Source organism: Uloborus diversus, chromosome 3, assembly GCF_026930045.1.
Source record: "Uloborus diversus isolate 005 chromosome 3, Udiv.v.3.1, whole genome shotgun sequence".
Lineage (NCBI taxonomy): Eukaryota > Metazoa > Arthropoda > Arachnida > Araneae > Uloboridae > Uloborus > Uloborus diversus.
In genome coordinates this window covers 191,112,415-191,136,250 of record NC_072733.1, presented here as the reverse complement: position 1 = coordinate 191,136,250, position 23,836 = coordinate 191,112,415, and the positions used below count along the sequence as shown (strand labels likewise).

Sequence of the window (23,836 nt, the reverse complement as noted above, 5' to 3'; positions counted from 1 at the left end):
GACGACTCAAGGACATCAAAGAGTCTGTAATCATACATGAAATGAATTACGTCCAAGGGACGTCAGTCTGCAATGATACTTAACGTGACGTCTAATGACGTCTCGGCGACATCAAAATCAACGATGGATAGAAATAAGGGTATGTGAGAAAAGTAAATGGTAAACTGTCTGCCTAAATCAGATCTTTCAGAAGCCGAAAAACGCTTAAGGTGGATAAATTATACTTGCTTGACTATATTAAGGAGCATGATTAAACCCTGGGCATAGAATGACGCCTCGGAGATGTCGGAGATATTGTAATGATGCATCAAATTAATGACTGCTCCTGGCGTCATTGTGTGTTAAGGAGTTAAAGTTATTGTAGAGGCATCGAATTGTACACATAAGTTATTTCATTAGTATGTAAAGGGGTTATAGTATCCAGGGGTGGCCATCCCCCCTAAGAGCAAGGATGCACCCCCCTAAATATCGCGAAGATCCCCCAAAAGCAAGATCCCCAAAAAAGTAAAAATTACCCCTCAAAACACCCCCCCCCCCTCCCTCCCTAAAAATTTCAGTGGAGCAGTCTGTGCCATGACCCACCTAGGTGAGCCCACGCCTGTAGCATCATTTATATCTTTATTTTTAGCAAAATTCCAAAGCAGACGAAAAAAACATAGATTAAACGCAGGCAAAGTAAGATTCTGAAAATTAAAGGAACTCAAAAGTATCGTTGCTTATAAATTAGCATCAAATTACGTTTTAAATAAGTGTAGTTTTAAAATCTAGAAACAAAATGGAAAGATGCAATCTCAAGTCTTTTTAATCCGTATTTTCAACTAAATACGAAAAATGAAAGAAAAAAGAAAATTGTAAGCAAAATTTTACAAAAACGGATTTTGTAGAAGTAGAGAATTGTCTCAGATGAAAAAAAGTAAGCTCCCATACTATTAAATCACTCTCAAGGCATCTTATAAATGAGTATTTTTTGAGAAAGCACTCTATCACTACAGAAAAAAAAGGGCCATAATTTTAAGGAAGCAAAAAGTTTGTAAGGCTATTATTGAAAATATTCTTTCCAATTTTTAAAGCAATTATGTACCTGAGGTAATAAGTAAATATTTCAAATTTAAAGAACATGAAAATATTTTTTAAGCAGTTCAAAAACGAAGATCAAAATGTTTATGAGGGGCTTTACATAAAGTACTTCATGATTTTCTTCAACATTTTTGACCCTTCATTTGTGGATAGCCTGGGAGCAAATTCTGACACTGATAAAAAATGAAGCATTTCATGCGTTTTCTTCTTCAAAAGCGATCTGAGTTCTTATTTTCAACCACGTGCTATTCATACCGCAAGTTTTTTTAAGCATTCGAGATTCATCAAATCACATCACTTATTTCAGCCCTATCAGAAATCACGTTCATGACTTAGGGATATATATTTGCAGTAATTTTTGAGCATGAATTCCAATTTTCTACTAATACCAGTTGAATAATTTTCGGATTTCTGTTCTGAAATGCATTTTATAAATAGTACATACATAAATATACAGTCAAATCTGGTTTTAGCGAAGTCCTTTGCAGTGAAAAATCTCGTTTCAGCGAAGACTTTGGTTATCCGCAACTCAAAATACGTAGGAACAATGTTAATATTCCTTTTATATATTGTACCCCTCCCCCCAAATAATTTATAATTTTCCCCCATTATTATAACGAAGTTTAATTGTAGCGAAATGATCTCGCTTGTCCTTTGGAAATCGTTAAAACGGTATTTGATTGTTACAAAAATTACGGAGTAAAATCTCTACATTATTCAAATGATTCTTCTTGATTCTACAAGTTTTTTTTGAGTGGGGGGGGAGGAGAGGTAAGTGCTGAACAGACTAGAGCTGGTACTCACTTAGTGCCATCCAGGATACATGTGTAGCTTTTATAATTCAAAAAGCGAAATAGGTTGGACGAAATATTTTTACTTTCAAAACAAAATTGGGGTCAAAAAAGTTTACAATCTTTTTTCTCCACTACAGAGAGAGAGAGAGAGAGAGAGAGAGAGAGAGAGAGAGAGAGAGAGAGATAGAAAGTGACACAATCTTACCATGAAATGAAAATAATTGTATGAAATAAAGAACAGAAAAGAAAAGGAAAGGAAAAAAAGCGACATTCCAGTTTGTATATTTATGTGAGTAATTTTTCCGATATCCGTAAGGGGAAGAAAGTATTTTCCTTCGTTCAAGAAAACATATCTTCAAGGTGGTCGTAATTTTCTGATGACATTTCTCGCCGTGACAACCCTCCACTGACACTGGAATCATTCCTACGCCTGCACCGGGAGAATGCAAAACAAAATCGAGGAAAAGAAATCCGGCTCTCTTTTTCTTTATTTGTTTCGGTCGGTTTTCTTTTCTTCCTCTGGGTGTAGCAAAAAAAATAAGTCTTTTGACGTTAGCTCGGTTTGTTTCTTCCAAATCAACTGTCACTCAGTCTCAAGAACATCAGCCACATCCTCACCTCGCGCGAAACGAAGTTAGGTGGGAACCACTACAAGAAGCTCTGAGACACGAAATCTAGCGTTTGCTTTGCTTTCTTCTTTTTCTTCTTCTCCCTCTCGCTTCAGGCCACTCAAATAAAAGTCTCTCCTATCGAATATCGGCTCAACGTGCGTCCATGATTATTATTCGACTTCCAAATCCAAAGTTCTCGGGGAAAATGATAGTACGGAGACATGTCGATAATGATGCAAAACCTGTTGCAGACAGCACGCGGGAAGGAATTCGCCTGCCGGAAGGAGTAATCCGGCAAAGCAATGGCAAGCGCATCCAGTGAGGTTTCCAGCACGACACGTAATCCGGGCATAATTACCTGGCTCCCATACTCGGGCTCGCAAATCCGGCAGCATTTAGAATGAGAGAGGGGTAAAAGTCTTCTTCATAATTCAAAGAAAAAAATAACGCGTTAGATTTCGGGAGGAAATCTAGGAAGAGAGGTACTGAAAGAATAGACAACCCCTGATACACTCACATTTTTCTTTCTGCCTTTTTTCCCCTTTCAGTTTATTAGATAGCATAAGCTCTTTTTGTTTTTATTCAATATCTGATGACCATTTTCCGTCTTAAGATCTTAATAATTGTTTGTTTTAACCCTTCAACTGGTAATACACAAGATTTTTATGAATTTAATAAACTAATCAGCAGTATTAATTAAACATATTATTAAATTAGTAAATATATAGAGCATTTACGTTGAAGATAAACTTTACGAATTTTTATTTTAACGAAAGTTTTAAACATGCGATACATTTCGAAAAGAAATCTTGAAAGAATAAATCAGAAACAACTACTTCTGGAATCAAGTTTCTCTCTCTCTCTTTCTTTTGGAGTCTATAAGATATCATATCCTCTATTTTTCTATGCAATGCAAACGACCATTTTCACTGATTTTATTACTCACGTTTCCTAAGGCAAAAGAAATAAAGCAAGTATTTGCTTCATTTTAATGGTTTTTTTTTATACAATACGTTGTACATATGATTATTCTTTTTTATGCTATCGTATTTTTCTTTCACCAGCTAATCACAATGAAAATTTTTAAAATCCACGTACCAAAGTGTTTTTGAAAATTCACACTTGAATTAAGCATCTTATCAAAGAAAATTGGGTACATATTATATCACATTGTGCATCGAAGAAGTCATACACATGCACAGTTAAAGACTGTCTGTTTTACCTTATTTATAGAACTCTTAAAAGACTCTAGGTTATTGCGAAAAGGATAAAAACAGCAAGAAAATTACTAACAAGTTGGTCTTTGCTCTTGTTTCATTCACATCATAATCGAGAAATTAAAAAATCTTTAAAACGTGGCAGCACTTTTTTGTACACTAACATTATTATACTCTTGCACTAGCGCAGCCAGAAATACCATCTGAAAGGGGGGGGGGGTGATCGAAATTATCTTCTGGAAGTTTTTTTTTTGATCAAATTCATCATCTTGGGGTTTTTTTTTTAACTAAAAATACCTTCTGAAGGGGAATTTTCGGAAAAAAGAACTATCTGAAGGGGATTTTTTGATCAAAACAGCTCTTTCATATGCATAAACTACTGTATTATAAGTTGCATTTATATTAAAACCAATGCCTCTAGGGGGGGCTCACCCACAAACCTCCCCCCCCCCTTCGCTGCGCCACTGTATTCTTGCTTATTCTCAACACGGAATCTGTTTTGAGTATCTTTCAAATAAGAAATGAATAAATAAATAAAATTCACGTGAATGCAGAGAATGATGTATTTTCGAACCATGATTAGAAAAAAAAAAAACTTTGCTTAAAAATTAGAGGAATGACTAAAAGACTAGAATCGAATTATTTAATAGCCAGAAAACAACCTAACATCCTATACAAGTAACGAGTCCACGCTGTTGACTTGCTATTTAATATCACTCCTTCAGTGGCGCACACAAGGGGATGGTCCTGCCACTTTCCCATCACCCTTGAGTTTTTTTTTTTTTTTTTTTTAGTTTTGTGATTGATTATGATTTTATTTATGTAGTATGTAAAAATAATTCCAAACAACAGTAACAATAGTTTCAGATTTAATAAATGAAAAAATGAAATTTACTCTCTATTTTTCCTCCCCTGCAAAATAAATAGAACTGTGTGTAAACATAAATTGTGCAATAATAAATCGATTTTCCTTCGCTGTTTTTCATTTTTAATTATGAGAAAAGTAAATACATTCGTTATTGTGCTTTCTGGTACTTCAAGTATTTTTTAAATGTTAAGCAGTTATAGAATATTTTTTATAAAGGTTTTTGTTTCCGACAATCGATAAAATCAAAAGAATATGTTTGGATGCATGTTGGAGTATGACATAAAAACGGTGGACCTTCGATCATGGACCCCCCTCCCCTTTTTGAAAAACTCTTGTGTCTGCCACTGCACTCCTTGTATGTAAAATGAGTGTTGTCCCATCGTTCGATAGATCTCACTATTTCCTCTTTCTACGACGATAGTATTTTTTTTTAATTAAATCTCAAATTTAAGACTGTCATCATTTATTATTATTTCAGTTTTCTCTACGTATGAATGTCAAGATTTATTACTATTTGCATTTTCCCTTCATATGAATGTCTGTAGTTTTAAACATATGCATTTTCTCTATGTATGAAAGACTACGTTTATGACTATTTGCGTTTTCCCTACATATGGATGTCTATAGTTTTAAACTATATGCATTTTCTCTCTATATGAATGATTAGATTTATTACTATTTGCGTTTTATCTACCTATGAATGTCTAGATTAAACACAATTCGCCTTTTCTTTGCATATGAATGTTGCTGTGTGAAGGAATTATGCCTATAGACAAGCGTTGCAAACACTATTTTATGTTTCTATTATTTCCACACAAAAACGGACGCCTTAAATAAAACGGGAAATAGGAGCAATTGAAAGCGATTCATAACAGCAACTCAATTACAAAGTTTGCGGTTTCTTATTTAAAAGAAAAGAATGCAAAAGATGACCTAAGCGGCGAATTCAATTAAAAATTGGGAGGCCGAGCTATCTATTTAATTTAAAATGGGGTCGGATTTGAGTCGATTCTAAAGGAATTCATCAGCGACACCGAGGTTTACAAATAGCTTTGAGATGAACTCGCTTACCCTGGGGATTATGGGAGATCAATCACGATGAGACGCGACTTCTTCATGCACACAGATGGGCGATGACCTAAAATATTAATATGCAGCGGAAATCAAATTTGCAACACTGAGATAAACATGACTTAGAGCAATTTGGAAAAAAAGAAAAAAAAAAACGATTTTATTCTCTTCCAAGCATATTGTTTCGCACACAAGCGTTTTGATTAGTAAAGTAAACTGAATTAATTGAAAGCACGTTTTCTTTTTTAGCGTCTTTCGGTTTTTCTCATTTCGTCCGGAATCCAAATCTACGCAAAACTTCATTTCAAGCTGGAAATGATGGATGCAACCGCACAATAGACTCATTTCATTTTTAATGGATTAGCAAAGGAGGCGAAATATATCTATCAGATGCATAAAAACAGCATTTCACGAAAATCTTTGCTTTTCTGGATTCGGAAAAGAAAATTGAATATTGCATTGCATCAGGAAGCAAATAAAATGCTTTCGGGAGGATAAAACTGAGTGAAAAAAATATTCTGTGCTTTATTTTTTTTTCCAGAGAAATAAATAAGAAAAGTAATTTCTTTAGAACCGCACGTGTAGACACCACTTTCATAAAATAATATTAAGCGATTGCTTTCTCAAAAACGATCAATGCAAAGATTTTCTTTTATTATTTTTTTTAATAACACGAAATCTGGTACAAGGATATGACATAATAGTTTTATGGTGTTCCATATAATTGTTATCAATACACCATTTATAAAGATATATATTAATGCTAAATATATATCAATGCTATAAATATATATTAATGCTACCTATCAATGCTAAAGAAATTTATTTTTTAATAAGCCATTTTGAATTTCTCAGGACAAAAAAATTAATTTATTAAAATTCAAAAAGAAAAATCAATGTATTACTTCATGGTTTAGAAACATGACACATGCAAGTCTTGTGTATTCTCTCTTCCCTCCCCAACATTATAGACTACACAGAAAATAGCAGCAACATCTGATTTTAATTTGTTAGTTATGATGCTTAAAGTCCAGAGTATAAAATTTATAGCAGTTTATCTTTAAGCATCAAAAAAGTAAATCCTTTCAGCTATCTAGTGCTTCGATATGCAATAACATAAAAGGTGTGCGGTAACATGTCTACAGCATTCCTACAATTGAAGGGTTCGGGGTAAAAATGTGATAAGCAACATGATGTGAATTTTTCAGTAGGTCAATTTCCAATTTATAAAATATATTTGTAGAATGTTTCAAAGGTATTATACATTCTATATTGTGCAGAACTAAAGTCAGATATATTTTTCTTCAAATGACTTAATCCATTGTCATGCTTATTTCAATTTTATTTATGAGAAGCAAAAATTATGATTGAAAAATCCCTCTTTGTGGCTTGTCACATTTCAAGCCCGAGCCCTTCAATTGTACTTCCTCTACAGATGTGTCTAGCCTACTGACCTAAAATTTCAAAATCGGGTCCTGTTCCCAAGCTCCCCCAATTGCACCGGAGCAACTGAAAAAGCAAACGTAAATTATTTTGTAACCGTTATTACATGGAGCAGCGCGTTCTTTTTGTAATGCATAAGAATTTTTCACTGGAGTTTTAAGAGTTCCTTCGCGTGCAGCCTTTTCGCATGCATAATATATGTGCCCCAGGAAACATCCCGAGTCCGAATCGGGTTTTTCCGTCTTTTAAAATCGGATAAAAGCAAGCAAGACCCCAAGTCGAATGTGCACATTAAGCTTTACAAATCTGGAGGTTACAGATGGCTCACCCTCCTTCCCAATCGTCGTGTCTTATTCCATCTCCATTTATCTGCGCAAAACGCAACGACTTGCTCAGTAAAAGAAAAAAAAATGGAGAAAGGGAAAAAGCAAAGAGTAACGACACGAAGAGCCTCTATGCCCCCCCCCCCCCCCCTTTGTCTTCCTATTCTTTTGTAAGAATCCTCCAGTGGAAACTTTTGGCGCCGCCAACGCTCACGATGGCGATCCCACTTCCCTTAAAGAGCAATCTCAGAATAACGCATTGATCGTTGACAAGAGGTCCGTTTAAGAAAGGCTACTAAGAGTATTTTGGGATTCGTAAACCGCCGGCATTCCCCCGTGTCTAACGATAGACCTCACTCTCTCGCCATCTTTCGCTATGCTTCAAGTCTCTGAACGGGTACTCATCTGACGATGATACTCCAGGATCAGCAAATGTGAACTCTTTCAATTATAAGTCAATTCTCTTTCATTTACAGCATAACAAAAACATAGATTTATAGTAAAAGTATCAATGAGCATTGCAAAGGATATCATTGTTGAAAATTCGAGTTCATTTTACCGCTCAAATAAATTCTTTATCGACACAGTAGTGAACACAAGGGGGATTTAGGAAATGTCAAGGGGGTCCGAAACCCCCTATGATCCACAACTTTTTTTTTTTAATTGATTATAATCCTATTTATATAGTATTCATTTCACCACGTGCACTGGTAATTCCACATTACAACAAAGTCGGAATTCTTTCATTACTTTTATTTTATGATTTTAAATGACTATAACGTGGATATTCTTCCGGTGCAGCCAAAATCAATTTTAACTTTTAGCTGTAAAACGTGATTTTAAAATTATATTTTAAAACCGAATACACAAAATCATGGAAGGAGACCATTCATATTGTTGTCTTTTGTGAAAAACGTACGTGAAGATGAAAAGTAAAGTATTCTGGAAGCTAAAGAAGTGTTTCGGTATACCGTAAATGGTTTGACTATTTTTATTTTTGAATAATGAAAAAAATAAATTCATATGAACTATTATGCTTTTTGGTAAAGGGCTGTCCATAAATGATGTAACAAGTTTTCAAAAAATTGGACCCCTTTCCCCATTTTGTCACAAAGTCTTCTCCCTAGTGTCTCTCCCCCTTCTCACATGACACACTGTTTTCCAGGAACACATTGTTGCAGAAATGTGTAGGGTCATAATTCTTGTTACCCCCCTCCCTTCCCTTTTACACAAAATGTCACACTTTCACGAACCCCCTCAAAGCATGACATCATTTGTTTACGGCTCCTAAGTTATTTAAGTATGTTATTATTAATTTGGGCCGCGATTTGTTGATTCAATAATTTATTTATAAATGCTTTTTTGTTCACGACAACCGATAAAATTAAAAAATATGTTTGCTGGTGTAGAAGGGTACGATGCGCGAATGGTCGAATTTCGAACCTGGAACCCCTCCTTGAAAATTTCTTGTGTGTTCCACTGATCAGGCATAGCAGGGCGCTTATGAAGTCTTGTAGATACTAATAACGAAAATTCATCAAATCAGAAAAAAAAGAACGACTTATGATTTAAACATAATTTTTGTTTCATTTTTATCTTTGACTCAAAAAGTTTTTCCACAACGTTAACATACTTCTACGTATGCACTTTTCGTGCTTCTGAAAGGATTTAGAGACTTCTCAACTTCTCCCCCAGGCACAAGCACACCCTGAATGTTGGGTGTGAGTTTGATCGTAAACAGTCATTATATGGATACAAACTCGTATTCTGCCGTGGGCAGAAACTGCAAATTTATATTTATTTATTTATTTTATCATCTATTCTAATTTACTGTACAAGTTCGCTTATTTGGCTTCCACCGATACAAAAGCCTGAAAACGAGATCTAATTCTAACATTTCCCCATTGTTAATATGAAGTCCAAAACACGATTCTTCAACTTCAATTCATTTCTGCAGATACTGCTGTTTACCTGCCCACGGCAGTATTGTTCTTGGCAATACTGGTTAAAACCAGTCTCTGGGGGGTTGACCCTCAAAATCCCCTTCGCGGCACTTCTGGGAGTTTTTTCTTTCATAATCGCCATTTTTAGTTTTCGACGTTAGCGCCACATACATACCTTTAGCTAATAATAGTGTACCAATGGGGCAAAAAAAAAAGACTTCAGATAACGACTAAAATAAAAAAATAATCATGTATAAATCGTAGTTTTTTAAAATAAATTTTCTTCATTAGTGCAAGATTTTATATCGATTATAATGTAAAGGGTGTCCCAAAATTAACGCAAGATTTGAATTTGCCGCCATTTTTGCAATAAATGGTTGGCAACCCTGAAAAAAGAACAATTTGACAGCTGAGAGTTTAGGGTAATCAAAAATGGAGCGTTATACGATACAATAACGCGCTTTCATTATTGAACAATTGTTTCAAAAATAATGAAAGTTGAGGCTGGTCAAGCAGTTACTGTTATTGGCGCTCGGTATCGCAACACGGTAATGCACGGGTGGTTGTGGGGTGGTTGACATAGACCTTTGAATTCAAATAACCCCATAAGAAGAAATTTAAAAATGTTAAATCACACGATCTAGGGTGCCAATTCTGATGACCGAAATGAGAGAGTACGCGACCAGGAAATGCCTTATGCAGTAATTGAAATGTTTCACTCTCTCTAGCTGTATGGTACAATAACACCCCATTTTTACTAACCCTAAACTCTCAACTGTCAAATTGTTCTTTTTTCATGGCTGCCAACAATTTATGGAAAAAATGGTAGCAAATTCAAATCTTGCGTTAATTTTGGGACACCCTTTATAATGGGAGATTTGTAGCAGTGGCCGAATCAGCACTACGAAATAAAGCACCTAAATTGTAATAATGGGCAGTTCTGTTCTCCTTGCCTTGTCTATAAGGATTTTCTTTTCATTAGAGATTTTGTTCTCCACTCTTCATTGTCTTTAAATTATTTCCTGATATGTAATAACGATTGAGTTTGTTTGGTCTTTTCAATAACATTTTGACTGTGCATAAATTAGATTTATATGTAATTAATCTGTTCGAAATATTTCACTATATAAAGCGAAACCGTCTCGCAGAAGTATTTTCTGTTGCCGCCGCATATTTGGTTTTAAACATTTTAACCTTAATAAATCATTCAAATTTTATCCATTAATTGTCTTTTAGGATAAAAAATTTTCACTTTAAACTATTACATAGAATATTGTATAACCATCTGTTAATATTTTTATTCCATATAGTGTCTTAATCGTCGTGGATCAGATAAACTTATGTTACTGGGAGAAAAAGTGAATAGGTAATTAACTGTGCGTTTTTCAGTTTTACCTTTAACGTTTCATCACTACCATGGGCGAAAGATACATTTTACCTTATATTCTTCCAAAGGAAAACAAAACCTACGCGTGCAAGAAGATTTTTCCTTCGTGTGCCCATGTTGAAAGCTATGCCTGGAGTCTTGCCTCTGATATTCAGAAAGCATTCATCTTGCACCAAGAGAATACAGAATTTGTTGAAAAGCACGCCCTTATGTAAATTTTATCCATCCAGAAAATACGCAATCCGTTCTTTATTGCTTGCTTTACAAAGTCTTTCTAGCAAGCGTGCTTTTAAAGCCAGACTTTTCTTTAGTATGGATCGATGTCTGTCCACATACCATTTGAATATCAACATTTGAAAATACATATCGCATCCTCCATAAGATCTGCTTTTAGAGCCACTTCTTGTTTAAATCAATCTCACGTAAAACTTAATATTTCGTGCCACATCCGAGAATGGGCAAAGTTTTAAGCGCTATTAATAAAAGAATATTCCTTTCTACTTTATTTCACTTAAACTTTTTGGCGCGTTGGCGGTTTCTGATGCTTTTTTTTCCCCTTTCCCTTTGGCGAGCCACCGGCAGCCCTGTTTACCTTGGCTGTACAATCCGAACCAGTAAGGCGGGTGCACTATTTTATTTTGATCCTCCTTAGATCCGATCCCTATCAGGCTGGATGTTAGGGATTTCAGCTACCAGTGGGAGTTTTCAATTACTCACCGGGCCGAGATTTCACCATTTATCAGGGAGGATTTGGCCAAGATTATAATGTCGCACTGTTGAATCAGCGTCGCTCCCCCACCCTTCTGGTGGCGGAGGGGGCCTCCTTTTGTCTTGGCTACCTGCGGCATCTTGTGGATGTTTTTAGTTCATTGGATATTCTTCGAATAGCCGGGATTTTGGAGGCACCACCTGCTACGGGTGAAGAATGATATGAAAGAAAAAAAAAAAAAAACCGCGTCGAAGAAGAATGCGATCCGAATCCAAAGGCGAGATTCGGCATAGGCTTGCCAATCCTCGACCCACATCAGCATAGTTAAGTGATCAATTCTGGCGAAAAGGAAAACAAGCTGTCGTCTATTACATAAAACAGGTGTTTCTCCCAGATAAACGATGCCCAAATTCGCATTCGGTGGCGCCCACCTGCAGCGTACCAACATGTTTCACGCGCAAAAAGGTTTAGGAGGGATTTGAGTGCTAAATCAATGTAAATCGTTTTTAGACTCGGGGAAGAACTGTAACAATAAAACACAAATGCGTCGTTACTGATTGAATGAAACAATTCATGACGTGTGATTTGATTGAAGATCGTTCCCATAATGTGTGGAAAATTCCGACCTTAAAAATGATATTTGAAGATTTTATTCATACTTAAAAAAAAAAGGGCGAGAGAGAGAGAAACATTTTAAATACGTTTTTATGGATCTTTAGGCGAATGAGACATGAAGAATCGAGGACTGTTTACACATTTGTGGAATTAAGTGACGGAAATAAATCGATTAGTAATACACATTTACACACATTGGCATATTTTTTCTTTTTTTTTAATCGCGGAGACAACTCGTTATATACAAATATATTTTTTATTAATATTTTTGTTCAAAAAAAGTTTTAACGTAGGTGCAAATCATCTGACATTTTTCGTTTCTTTGGAAACGTTTCTTTCTGCCCCTACTCATGCGAAATTCCTCTCCCTAGAAAGCATTTGCTCTGATTTTCCTTGTCTGTGTGTTTTTCCTTATCTAATGTAGCATCAGAGAAAACAACAACTCGATTATTTCCTATTTTAAACTATTTTTATTTTGAACTTTTAGTAGATTCAAATAATAACTAGCACCGAAAAGACCCCCCCCCCCCCAGAAATTTAGAAAAACCAAAGTAATGCGCTTTTTAAACATTGATAAGTTTTCCAGCGGTCATTTGGACAACGTGTGTTTAAAAATGAAAGTGCGTGAAATGTCTTTACCTACTCTGAAATACGTAACTCGCATCAGGCATATTTTGTTATTTATCTTCCCAATTTGAAACACGAATAAAACTCTATCCGTACATCAGAAAGCGAAGGAAACCAAGTTCCTCGTTCCTTTCCATTGTCCAAAATGTCCTACTTCTGCGCGTAAGAAAAAAGCGCAAGCACGCTACACCGAAAAAAGAAACGACCGGGAAAAAAAGATCGATATGAAAAAGAAAGCAAAAGTGGTCAAAAATGGCAAAGAAGAAAATGACAGTGGTGTTGAATCAAATGGCAAGTTTCGCTGGAGAAGTCCCTGAGGGCATGCCATTTCGAAGGACAGGTAAATCCCACCAATCTGGTTTAAGAGGTCTCGAAGGAATGAAGCGCGTGCCCACTCTTTGCTTGACCTGGGCCGGCCCTCCGATCCCACAGGTGCGCGCCCCACCTCCACTCGCAATCAACCCGTGGCCCCCCAGGACTCAACCTTGACCGAGACTCGGTTCACGCTTTTGTTCAATGGCACGACAATCAGCCTGTTGTACGTTACATAAAGTTTTTTTTTTTTGATTCGCCATTGAATCAATTATGGTGACTCGGTTCTTCAATATTGAAGATTCTCAATGTTTTTCAACGGAAGAAAAATGTTTCATTCTGGATGTTGATGATTTAATCATTTCTGAAACATTTAAGATTTATTTGTCATTCTCACAAAAATAGTAAAAATCATGTGCGACACTTTTGAATTTTGTTCATCAATTTTAATAATTTCTACGAAAGAGGGATACTTAATTTTTTTCTTAATTTATTTTTCAATAATAAAGTATCAATGGTTCGTGCATAAGTAATTTATGATAGGTTTAAAAATATTTTGATCACTCGATGTAACAGAGTGGATAAATAAGCCTTTAAAAAATTCGTTCTGATCATAATAGAAACAATTCAAGAACACGCATAAAATGGAATAATGTTTCTAAAACTAATTCTGTTTGCACAATTTCAAGGGAAAAAAAATGTTTAAATCATTATTACAATTGTAACAGAGTTTACATTCAACAAATCAAAATAACTATCAGAAAAAAAAGCAAGACACATTGTTTGTTGACATTAGCATTCAAAGCGGCTAACTAAGCACATGAGTTATGCTGCACAGACTTTAAAATATTACCAAATTCAGTATAATTGTTTATTTTATTTTGGAAAAGACTGTATTAGAGTGGACAGTGCATGAACTATAGAAAATGTTTAGGAATTAGTACAAATTAAGATATTTTTCCCCACCTAGTTGTATTGCTATAAGTTATAATAGTAAAGATTTAATTTAACCGATATTTTATATTGTTGTTGCATTTCAGCAGGATTTTAAATCATATTTTCACTAATAGTGATTTGAAGCTGAAACACCGAATATTTTTCTTGTTACAAAATAACTTAAAGACCTTCATATATTAAGTAAAAACTGTTAATACTTGACTATACACAGTTAGATAAAGAAGCGAAAAGAAATAGTGGTATTTATTGAAATTGATTTTAAAAAATCGAGTATCAAACACGATTTGTACTAATTTGTGAGGATGACATCTATTTTCTTAACGTGCTGGTATAAACTGTCTAACACGGCAAAGTATGTTAATTTTTTTCAAACTTATGACAACCACATTGAATAAGCTATTGTTCATAATGTTACAGCTTCTCCTTCATTTTTAAGTGTTAAAAAAAGACAGTTTTTATATTTTTTGCCAATTAGGAGAGTTTTTTTTTTTTTTTTTTTTTGTATTTTTTATGTACTGACGTGACACCTCAGTCCAATTGATGTAAAAAGGAAAACCTTATTAAAATTCCTGGGATTATTTGTGCTAAAACTACGAATATGACGGACAATCAACATTTATGAAAACCAAAATGACAGAGAAATACAGCAATTTTATTTCTACAGTAGAGTTTTTCCTTCATTGCATATAAAGTGGAGCGGACATCCAGCCAGTTAAATGAATTTCGAGACAGGACGATACCACATTTGTCCCATACACTTTTTGTTCAGTCGGATGGAAAAACCTATGAAAGCACTAGATCAAGACCTTTGAAACAACTCTTTGAATGTTTTAAACAGTTTGAGTTTTGTTAACGTTGAACGTATTTGTTATTTTCAACTTGTAAAATCATCCTCAAGCACTGCATCGATTATGCGTTCATATTTTAAGAATACCTGCAATGATTTATGACCTTAAAAAGTGCCTTTGATTCATTATCAAGTTTTCCATGATTCGCTATTTTAACATGTAGAGTTTCTATGCATTCAATGCTGTAATATTTTCTGTTAAAGTGAGAAAAAATAAATTGCACTGAAGCTGAAAAATAATGCAAACAAAAGGTAATTAATGTAAAAATTACGTCAAATATCGTAGCAGCGTGGCTTCTTCACGAACTCCCTTTTCATCTTGAAGAATTTTTCAGAGAGAACTTTGAAGATTAAAACGTATTCTTTGGCTAATTCATTAATATACACTTTGAAAAAGGTTGCATGAGTAAAATAAGGAATAGATGAAAAATTAAATTGAAAAATTTAACTTTTCTGTTTATATTTTCGATTGTTCAACTGAAAAAGATTGGATCTTATAATTATATGTATATCATATATATTAAGGAGAATAAGTGATGGTGACACATTATCAATTGTCATTTTTCAATCGGCATTAACTATTATACTATTTTAGTTAATAATTTACAACAGCGTATCACATGAAAATGTGTTTGCATATATTTTACGATCCCATTGAGTTTAGGTTACTGCATCAATGGCTGCGTTTATGAATTATTTTAGAATAAAGTCCAACTAAGGAAATATTGATTTTGATAACTTAAAAATGGCAAAGCTTATAATCAATACGCTACACGATGGTTGTTTTGTAATAATTGACCTCTGATTGGAAAGGAGGAGAAAAAAATTATCAAAAATGCTAACAGTTAAAAGCAGGAGAAAAATAACAGCTACCGAGGGAATATTTCGATGCTTCTGATAAAAGATTTTCATTCCGTTTAAATTACTAAAATATTTTTACTGGTTATTTTATATGAATTAACTATCTTCAATTTAAATGCAGAGAAAGTTTAACAGTTTTTATGATTTATATTCATTTTCAAGCTAACCTAATTAATAAACACCTGAGTATTATTAAACTTAAAGCGTTTTTTTCGCATTGTTTTTTTCGAATCAAATCATTCAATTTGTATTTTTGCACAAACAATGATATGTTAATGCATCACTTATTCTAAAAAATCGTAAGAACTTTGTTTGGAGGTTGATTTAACTTACATTCCTTGTTTTTGTAGCCAGTTCTGTAAAAAGTGAGAAGTTTTTCTCATAATTAATAAGCATTATTTGAAATAGAAGTATTGAAGCGATCTTGCGAACTAAAAAGTAAATAAATAAAAACATTAACAAAAACAATGATCAGTAGTGCTGTGAAAATTTAAATTTTTTTTTTTTTAAAGTGATTTATTCTACAAACCTTTTTACATACATACAATTCTTGACACATAAATAATCTGACATGCATCAGACCATTCAAATAAAGTAAACACAAAAGAAATATTTTTATAATATTTTCTTAAATTTTTGACGCAACTTTGAATAATTTAACATAAAAAAACTCAAATTTGAAGAAATATGTAAGAACGAAAAGTTGTCTTCACGTAGCTGAAAACCAAATCATTTGTGTTTGAGATAGTTTAACAGAGTATGCAATTATTGCAGATTGCAGAAGAGTTTCAAAAGGAGAAGCAAATTTTGACTAGCTTTATAATCGAATTACTGCTGCTTTATTGATGCTTACAAACTCCAACAGCCTCAAAGAAGACCTATGCTCTTCATTAAGTCCGTTATCGCAGGTCATTCTCCATACAGAAGAATTGTTTTTTGTAACAACTCTACAGCTGGAGATCTGACAGTGATAAGTTCTCATCATAATGAAGGATTCTCTTATCAGACTTTTGTTAAAGGAGGGCTATAAAAATTGATAGGCCAACCTGAATGATAAATTTTAAATACAAGAGAGAGAAAGTCAAAGCTTATCGGCGGTATTATCTCTGTGGTAACGGGATTTAGTTTAGGAATAGCTCTCCGTGTAACGCTTCTGCTTGCAGTGATGAGTGGTGAAAGGAGCTTGGTCTAATCGTTGCCAAATCATGTGGATTGAAGTTGTTAGCTTAATTAAATTTTCACCCGACTCTCCCTGGTCATCTGCATCGAAGGCGCACCAGTTAGTTTGACAATTTATATCAATGTGGAATAAATGTTTCGGTTAGCTTGAATGTAAAAAGATCGTTCTGTTTTATTGGTTTTTTGTAAAGTAAGCAATTACGAAGGAATTATTTGTTATGTAGTGAAAAAGTCGTCGAGTTTCAAGCAAATGTTGTTACGTCGGAAAATTCCAGTTTTGAGATATTGTCGATTTGAGCTTTCAAATCGTTATGAAATATGGTAAAAATCATTTTACTAATTCTTAACTCCTTGAGTAGGTTTGCTGGTGAAACTTTTAAATAGTACAGCTGCTTTATATAAAAAATAACTACAATTTTTGATTTGCTGTAACGTTCCGTCAAATTTTTTTGCAGACTTAGTGACTCATGTTTGATCGCAGATAAAATTATAGGTATGTCTTTTCCCTTAGGTGATGAGGGAAAACTTAATTAAACATCATCATCTACAAGTATCAAATTCAGCTGAAAAAATTATCTACCCTTAAACAAAAGAGCTTTTCTTTCTTGAAAAATGTAATTACAATGTAGCACTTCGTAACTCATACTGTACGATATAAAAGAAAAAAACTTATGAAATAGTCGCTCGTTTATACTGATTTCTAAAAGTGCAGAAAAGGCTCGTTGATTATCCTCGATACTTCCACAATTTTTGAAAACATATATTCATAAAAATGTTTTTGTGGTTTTAAACCGAAATTTTATTTTGAATTTGATCAGACTCTTCTTGATATTCTGCGGTTAAATCTTGTAAAAGTAGTTCATAATTATAAACGATGAGGAAAAAAGTGCTTCAAAAAGTGTTCTAGTGAGCAGTTAGCCAATGCATTTACGCTCTATTGGAATGAGTTATATAAGGCAGTGAGAAGCAAAGAGGTTTAATAGGATGTTTTAAAGTTTTGAGTAAAATGCGTTTAAACTTCAGGTCATAAGTAGACTTGGTTTGAAATTTTTGCTGTATAGTAGCACCTACCTGGGCTTCTAGTACCATGTCTTGCCCTGAAACAGAGGAGAAGCTCTCCTACACTGTTGAATTTTGAGGTAAATATTATTGTGAAATGATGTGTTTAAGTAAAGAGAAACTTTTACTATTAATTCTGCCGCAAAAAGTAAACGATTGCAGGGCCAATGGACATATCACGTGACTTACAGTGCGAAGCATATAAATTTGCCTTTCCTCCTTTGTCTCACGCGCATTGTTCTGCAAAAAATGAGAAGGTACATTCGAGTCTCACTGCCTGTATTTCGCCGTATTTCATCAGCACAACTAGCCACAGCTTCTTTTTTCCTTAAAATTTTACAGTAAAATAAGATTTTACGGCAAAAAGTACTTGACAAAATAAATTCTAGCGCTTTTTAGCGTAAAATGTCAGGGTTTTTTCAGAGAGTGCCATTTGTATTAGTTATCTCCAAATTTTTAATTTTAGCACTACATCTCTTTGCTTCTTACTGCCTTAGATGCTGTGACGTAACAAATAGAAGGGAAATTTAACAAATATGTCGAAAAAAGGGCTGGGTGACTGGAAGTAAAAACAAGTGAATCGAAAAATAAGAACAAACACCTGAATTGCGGAAGCCCCCAAAATTGGAGCTGAATCGAGCCCTGTTCTAAAATTCAGAGCCCGCGTCGCAGATTTGAGTGGAGCAGAAACGAGCGAGGTATATATTTTTTCTGAGCGTTGTACCAAAAGCGCCCGTTAGGGTAATGGGCTGGCTGCACGGGCAGATCGGTCGGTATTTATACCCGGCACTAACGGCTGCCCGAGGGACAAATTTCGGGAGCCGTGGAGCTATTTTAATGAGCGCACCCCGAGTCTAATCTGAAAAAATGATGATCGTCAGAAATCCCGGCCCCGTATAAAAAGGCGCGTGTACATGGGACCTTCTTCCTATATAAAACCTAATGGCAGCCTGCCGCTTGGTCAAAGATAGACGGGGTCTTGGGAGGGAGCTGCGATTTAAAGCGAGCCAGCCTAAGAGAAAAACATCGGAAAGTGAATATGTGCGCGGGCTTATTGCGAGAAAATGAATATGCGGGGAGAGCGCGAGGGGCCATCTATTATTTAAAACTCCGGTCCCGCAGCTGAAAATGTTATGGAATGCAAAATTGATGAGCCCCCTTTTTCCTCGCTGGGTTCAACACTTGTTTTCGTTTAATGGACCAGAATGGGAGGCTCGATCTTTCTGGGGCAGATAAAACGCACAACTATCGAAAGTAGATCATGTAACCATGGTGACCACACTAATTAGGCGCATTCCCTTCGCCGTGACGCCTTCCAAAACATTCGACTTGACGACTGGAAACAGATTACGAAGCTCGAGTCGTCAAGACTTTCAGGTATCAACCTGAAGGAGGGAGAGAGAGAGAGAGTAAAAGCAATTACCTTTCAAATCTTGGAGTGAAAGATCTCTTTTCACCCTTTGCGTCTCTTTATTTTTATGAAATGAATCAAATCACGTTTTTTCCCCCCAAATGAAAGCAAAATAGGTCTCTTTCCAAACAATTCAGATGCTTTGAGAGTAATGGGGGTCGATTAACGTTTATTACCCTGTTGAAATTCGGGACTCTGTCGATGACTCTGGGAATGAATTCTCCATCTCTTGATTGTGAAAATAGTTATTTACTTCATTCGAACAATTGTGACTGTTTAAAATGATTACCTTTCAGTAAGTTGAAAAATATCCGTTTTTACTGGTTAATGCTTTCCTCACTAACTAAAAGACTTGAAAATTTCCTTGTTTAAGGAGCGACCTCTTTCAAAATCTACGGAAAAAGGATAGTATATATTTTATGAATTCTTGCAAAATTTTCAAGATAGCACATTCTGAGATTGATTTTCCACCACTAAAACTTGGGAAAAGGTTGATTCAGATCTCGAAGAAGCAGAGATGACCCATTTACAAAAACGGCTACAGAAGGGGGGGAATAGAGAGAAAGAATAATCGTGTGAAATTGTTCCCAGTTGTTAAAAGACATTTAAAGTATAATCCATGTCAATTCCGGCAGGGAGTTACTTCTGTAGCCTCGGAATTCTTTGAATGTATAACATATGTTGAAATTCATGAAAAAGTAAAATAATCGTATATTTTGGTTTTACCCCAAAATATTCCTGAGCCGAGATACAGACCGCCAAAGATGGCGTCCCGAGCATCATTCCGCACTTGGGAATTTCAACAAAATCTTTCAAGTTTTTATCCCTGAAACGGTACACTAAAATAAAAATCCTAAATAAAGTGGCAACTCAAATGAAAATTTGGTAATATAAACTGAATTTAGAAGGATTTTTTGACCAAATGCTGCCAAAAAACATTTTAAATTTTCAAGCCTACCTTTACGTATAGAGTTCCTGTAAAACTCTCATTTTTAAAATGCCTCTAAAACCTGATAAACGAAAGGGGGGAAGCTCTCCTTTTCAGGGAATGTAGAGCTCAGTGGTACTGTTCAACAGTTTAAAAAAAAATGAATTTGGCATTTTTTAGAATTATTAAAAAATGATAGACATTTTTTTTTTCTCTCAAAAAAACAGGAAAGAAAACTTGAACACATTTTTAAATTATTAAAATTATCAAAATTATGTCATCCAATTATGAAATAATCGAATGTCATTGAATACGATGCTGTTGTTTAGCGGTTGTATCATCAAGTAAGGATCCCGATTATTCAAAACTCTTTCTACCGGGACTCCGTTTAGCTGAATTTGGTTTACTTGGGTTTTATTTAGTAAATAGTTATAACATTGTTAATAACTGGAACTTTTATAATGCTATTAACTTCAAAAGCAGTCGAATCTAAGTCTTCTTAAATTTGCGATTGCATTTCCTGTCTTGTAAGAGTACTATTGAACAAATTTGTCGTATGTTAGTAACATAATTAAAACACCCTATTTAGTAGCTGTTTTGTAAAAGTGAACATATTTAAATCAAAGCGTTAATGTTTCCGAGGCCCATTGACAACTATTTTTAAGTATCTTCTTTCATGCGGAATTTTCGATTTGCCGAAGGTGATTTGGTCCTGATCACTCCGATTAATCGAGGTTCTACTGTAATTCTAAATCCATCTGTGATGTTTTTCAGTTAGTTTAGTTCAGTTGCATGCTTCAAAAATTTTCCCGTGAAAAAATCTGTCTTTCTTACTGTTGAGAAAATTACGTAGCCCAATTTTTTAAAAATGTTAAAGTGTATACTAAACTTAACTTGTATAACCTGTTAATAACAAAAACGCTTTTATTCAGTCATGAACAAATGTGTTCCATTTTGTTTTGTGGGTTTTGTAGAGTAAAAAACTGTAATAAAAATCAAAATATAAGAAGAATACTTGAAACTTATTCTGCGAACTTTTTCATTCTAGGTTTTTCCTGAAGTTTTTCTTAAAGTGCAATCAGAACTGTTTGAAAAATGCCGGAAATCCAAGAGATATGAGGCGATTTCAGGTAAGTTTTGCACATTTTTTAAAAAAAGTTTTATGAATCGTTGCATCATTTTTTTCATCTAAAGTGAAACACTTCTCCTCCATCTATTTAAATCATTTCTTGGAAATACTCTACTATCTTACCTTTTAGAAATATTTAAAAAATAATACAGGAAAATACTTAAATTTGAATATTCAAATGTGCAACTCATAGGAAGAAAACTAGTTCATCAGCTGCACTAGAATTGTGTGTAATATACGAGTCAACAGGGAATGATGTAGTCGCTAAAATTGTACGCATTAATTTGGTTCATATGCTGTTGTTAAATTTAAACAAGCAGTAATCTAATTTTTGTGTCAATTATAGTTCTATAATTAGGTTAGAAAAAGAAATTAATTATTTATGCTCTGAAATCAGTACAGGTTACTGATCTATATTTCGACGTTTTTTTTTTTTCCTTTTCTAATTCTTATCAAACAAAGCCTTTGCCAAAATTGAATACATCGATTTCAAGGAGCAGTATTAGTGCTATTCTTGATGGTTTAAGTCAATAAAAGAATTATTCTGATATCTTTGTCATATAAACTTCCATCAGAACTGTTTCTTTTCCCCGAAGTTTCTGATAAATTCAAATGTGTTTAATAATGGCACCGCCTAAATTATCTTGAATTTGCTAACAGAAGCTGGGGGGGGGGGGACTTCATATTCCTTGCACTAAGGAACTCCTCCTAACTCCAAAGCTCGTGTACGCATTATACATTGTAAAATTGGGCCAAAAATATTTAGTATGTTTCAGTCTTCGAACATTTTTCAACTTGATTGTTTTTGTTATTTTGAGTAAGCGAGATATTTAAATCTTAAAACATAGCTAATTTTGCGTCTTTCCTTCCAAATAAGAAATAATTATTTGCTTTAATATCTTAGAATTTATCTCACGCTGGGAAATGTGTAAGCAAAATTTTGCCTTTCTCGGTGGTTTCATCGCTCATTTGGAAGTATTTGCATTTTAATGAAAATCATAGATTCTTTTGTACAAGGAGCAAGTCTCATGCTTCAATAAATTTGTGCAAATGAGTACTCGAAAACAAATCATAGTCATGAGAAACTCCCCAACAATGCTTCTTTTGATATTTTTATGTAGTATCAACCAAGCTCAGTTCTTCTATTCATCTCTAGATTATTTAAACTTTAAATTGTGATTAAAAATTGAATTTTTAATCAGGCTCTCAAAATTTACGAATTTGTGACACATTCAGTTTTGGATAAGATGGGCCTCCAAAAAACATCTAATTGTGTTCTCATGATGGTTAAAACATTACGGAGATTCGAATGCCAGAAGTCTAGTGAGCTGGGAAAGAGTTCTTCGAATAAAGTGGAAAAGGTTTATCTGTCCGTTTAAAATGTCCTGGATTTTATGGATGTAAACAATCCCTATAGTGATGTTGTTAGTTTATTAAATTGCAAAATAAAGTCCTCAATTTTGTGTAAAATTTTATTATGGATCAATATTTAGTCTAGAAAGTGTCAGCAACGTTATGACACCCTCATACGAAACCGTTACAATATGCAATGACAAAAAAGGTGAGCGATTGCACCTCTACAGCATTTTTTTCGATTGTACTATCAAAAGTCAGTATTGTCCTGACATTGTAACCAAATTGAGAACAAGAAATGAAAAATGACCTAAGTATACCACAAAAATCGGAAAAAAAAATGCTTTCAATACTAAAAATGATTTAAAGACCAAGCTAAACAAAGTGGAGAAGGCCAACTCTAGTAGTAATAGTTCAAAAATTAGTCAGAAAATCACGCTGGTTCTTATACCATTGCGCAGGGAACGAAACTTAATTCTTAGGATCTAGGGGGAAATTTTGGGCTTCAGACGGATAATTTCTCAATCTTTTATAGGCGAATGCAGAACAACATAGTTTTTGAAAGATTCGTGTTTTAAAAAACTAGTCACCGATTCTTTGTTGGTCATTGCACACGAGAGTTTTTTTTTTTTTTCCAATGTGGTTGTATAAGAGACTCACCTCAAGAGGTGTCTGGGCCATAACCAGACCTAGTGCGCTCCCCAACAATGCATCAGTCTTTCGTAAGGCGCTGATGCATGACACAGTAGTGTTTTTGACGCCCAGTTTCCACCAGATGATGGCACCTGGGCTCTCATTTGATGCGAAATTGCAGTAGGAATTTAATTTAGCCGAGGGATATTCTGAGCCAAACGAATACCCAAGGGATCTTTTGCATGCCGCATAATCACACGACATGGGCGCTGAAGATTTTCTGCATCTCGAAAATCCACCGACTGGCCACCCAGGCGAGTATTGATATGACTTTTAGGCCTTCCATTGAGAACAAATTTTTCGGAAAAGCAAACTATGGAAACGCGGAAGGAAGTCGTATTGGCAGAGAGGTGGGCTGCTCATTATCGGAGGCGCCCCCGAAAGGGTTAAGTGCGGTGAAAGAAGAAAATGCGTCTCTGTGG

The 23,836-nt window shown here is 34.6% G+C and overlaps 1 protein-coding gene across 1 annotated transcript in view; it reads left to right on the top strand.

The window, feature by feature from the left end:
- Positions 1-23,836, top strand: part of LOC129218472 (transcription factor COE3-like) — a 188,541-nt gene that overhangs the window by 113,054 nt on the left and 51,651 nt on the right. The window contains exon 2 of the mRNA XM_054852751.1: positions 21,288-21,369. Coding sequence (XP_054708726.1) covers positions 21,355-21,369 — 15 coding nt within the window. The 5' untranslated portion in view covers positions 21,288-21,354. The remainder of the gene's footprint in view (positions 1-21,287; positions 21,370-23,836) is intronic.